Source organism: Perkinsus marinus (genome assembly GCF_000006405.1).
Source record: "Perkinsus marinus ATCC 50983 genomic scaffold scf_1104296941008, whole genome shotgun sequence".
NCBI lineage: Eukaryota > Perkinsozoa > Perkinsida > Perkinsidae > Perkinsus > Perkinsus marinus.
The window spans coordinates 1-1742 of record NW_003212657.1 but is presented as its reverse complement, the minus strand read 5'-3'; the positions used below and the strand labels follow the sequence as shown (position 1 = coordinate 1742).

Below are 1742 nucleotides of genomic sequence, written 5' to 3'. Positions count from 1 at the left end.
TGTATAAAAGTCAAGGAAGATGTATAAAAGTCAAGGAAGAAGTACAAAAGTCAAGGAAGAAGTACAAAAGTCAAGGAAGATGTACAAAAGTCAAGGAAGAAGTACAAAAGTCAAGGAAGATGTATAAAAGTCAAGGAAAAAGTACGAAACACATTTGATATAACACTTTAGGCGCGCGCTTATTTTTATGGCGCGTGACATCTCTTCTTGTGGAGCGGTCCTTTGAAACCATTGTGGGGTTGCGATGAGGACGACGGCGCCGACATTGGCTAACGCGAGGCAGAGGAGAAGAAGGGAAACTTGAGCCAAGATGGCTACGGTTAGTGACAAACGAACTATAGCTACCTCGAAGTAATCATGCTCTAAGTTCCGCTATGTGGCTGCGTACTACTAGACTCTAGTAACTAGAGAAAGCGCACGCCCTAAACCCTTACAGCTTTCTCCCCCTTCGTGAGCGGCCATGACGTGAGGTACTCCCCTGGATAGCCTCTAAAAAATGCCGCTCATGATCCCTCTTAGATCTCCTCGGAGTTGTAGTAGCAGTACCATTCTGGGATTCAGTGGTCCCGTCAATAAGTAAAGGATAAGACATATGATCTTCTCCCCCTTCATGGGGTGTATTATCAAGAACCTTGGAGTCAGAGTTCCCCTCATCGTGAGCTAACGGCTCTTCATCGCTGAAACCTGAGTCTCCTGTAGGGTGATCTTTCTCTACATGGGGATCATCCTCATCATAAGTAAAGAATCGGCGCAGATTTCTAGCGTGAATGATCATCGGCGCCCCACCATCGACCGGCTTGACTGAATAACATTGTTTACCTTTAGCACCAATAATTTCATACTTCTCATCTCGAACATATTGACCCAACTTTGGGTTCCGGTCTTTGGTAATAAGAACGATATCTCCAGCCTCCAACGGCTGAGTACCAATGCTCTTCTTGCTGCTCTCCACTGCAGCGTGTTGTCTCCTATCCAACCAGAACTCTCGGAAAATTCCAAGCATATGATCACGTCTCTTGAGACGGCGACGGCAATCAGCTATCACCTGAGCGTTGTGCAGCGGGTCCGAGGGAAGGAATTTCGGACGCAATCGTTCCCATTCTTCGGCTGCATTATCGTCAGCGGTCAAGAGGCGAGCGATCGGTAGCTTAGAGGAGTACCCATAGACCAACTCGAAAGGAGACGGAGCACCATCCTTTGGGGTAGAATTGTTAATACGATTAGCAGCAATACATAACATGAGTTCCCAATCCGGCATCTTGGCATTTTGTAGCATAGAGCGTAGGCAGCGTCCTAGTACTTTGTGCTTCACCTCATAGAATCCTCCAAGATGAGGACTCCTGCTTGGCAGGACTTCATGTCGCATAGCATTCATCAATAATAGTGACGAGAACCCTGGATGGCGACAGAACTGACTTCCCTGATCTGTTATGATCAGATCCGTCACATTTCCCCATTGCCACACGATAACCTTCTCGACTTCCGTCACAACAGTACTGCCTCGACAATCGGGTATTAATCGAAAGCAGGTGAAGCCGGTATAGCGGCATACAAAGGTGACCACGTACCAAGGTGGCTCCGTCTTTGCCGTAGCTGCCATCCCTACCCTTGGAGATCGCATTGGACCATATAGATCGATCCCCACGGTCCGAAATGGACCGAAAGGAACACCAATGCCTCCCGTTTCTTCTGCAATATCCGATGGTCTTACCACCGAGCGTTGGCATGGTTCGCAAGCATTG

At 47.8% G+C, this 1742-nt stretch overlaps 1 protein-coding gene across 1 annotated transcript; it reads right to left on the bottom strand.

Moving 5' to 3' along the window:
- Positions 1–715: 715 nt before the first annotated feature.
- Pmar_PMAR014225 (hypothetical protein) lies at positions 716–1258 on the bottom strand (the record flags this gene model as incomplete). The annotated part of the gene is made up of 1 exon (XM_002781906.1): positions 716–1258. A coding segment is annotated over one exon (543 nt), but the record flags the coding sequence as incomplete, so codon positions are not given.
- Between the last annotated feature and the right edge of the window lie 484 nt (positions 1259–1742).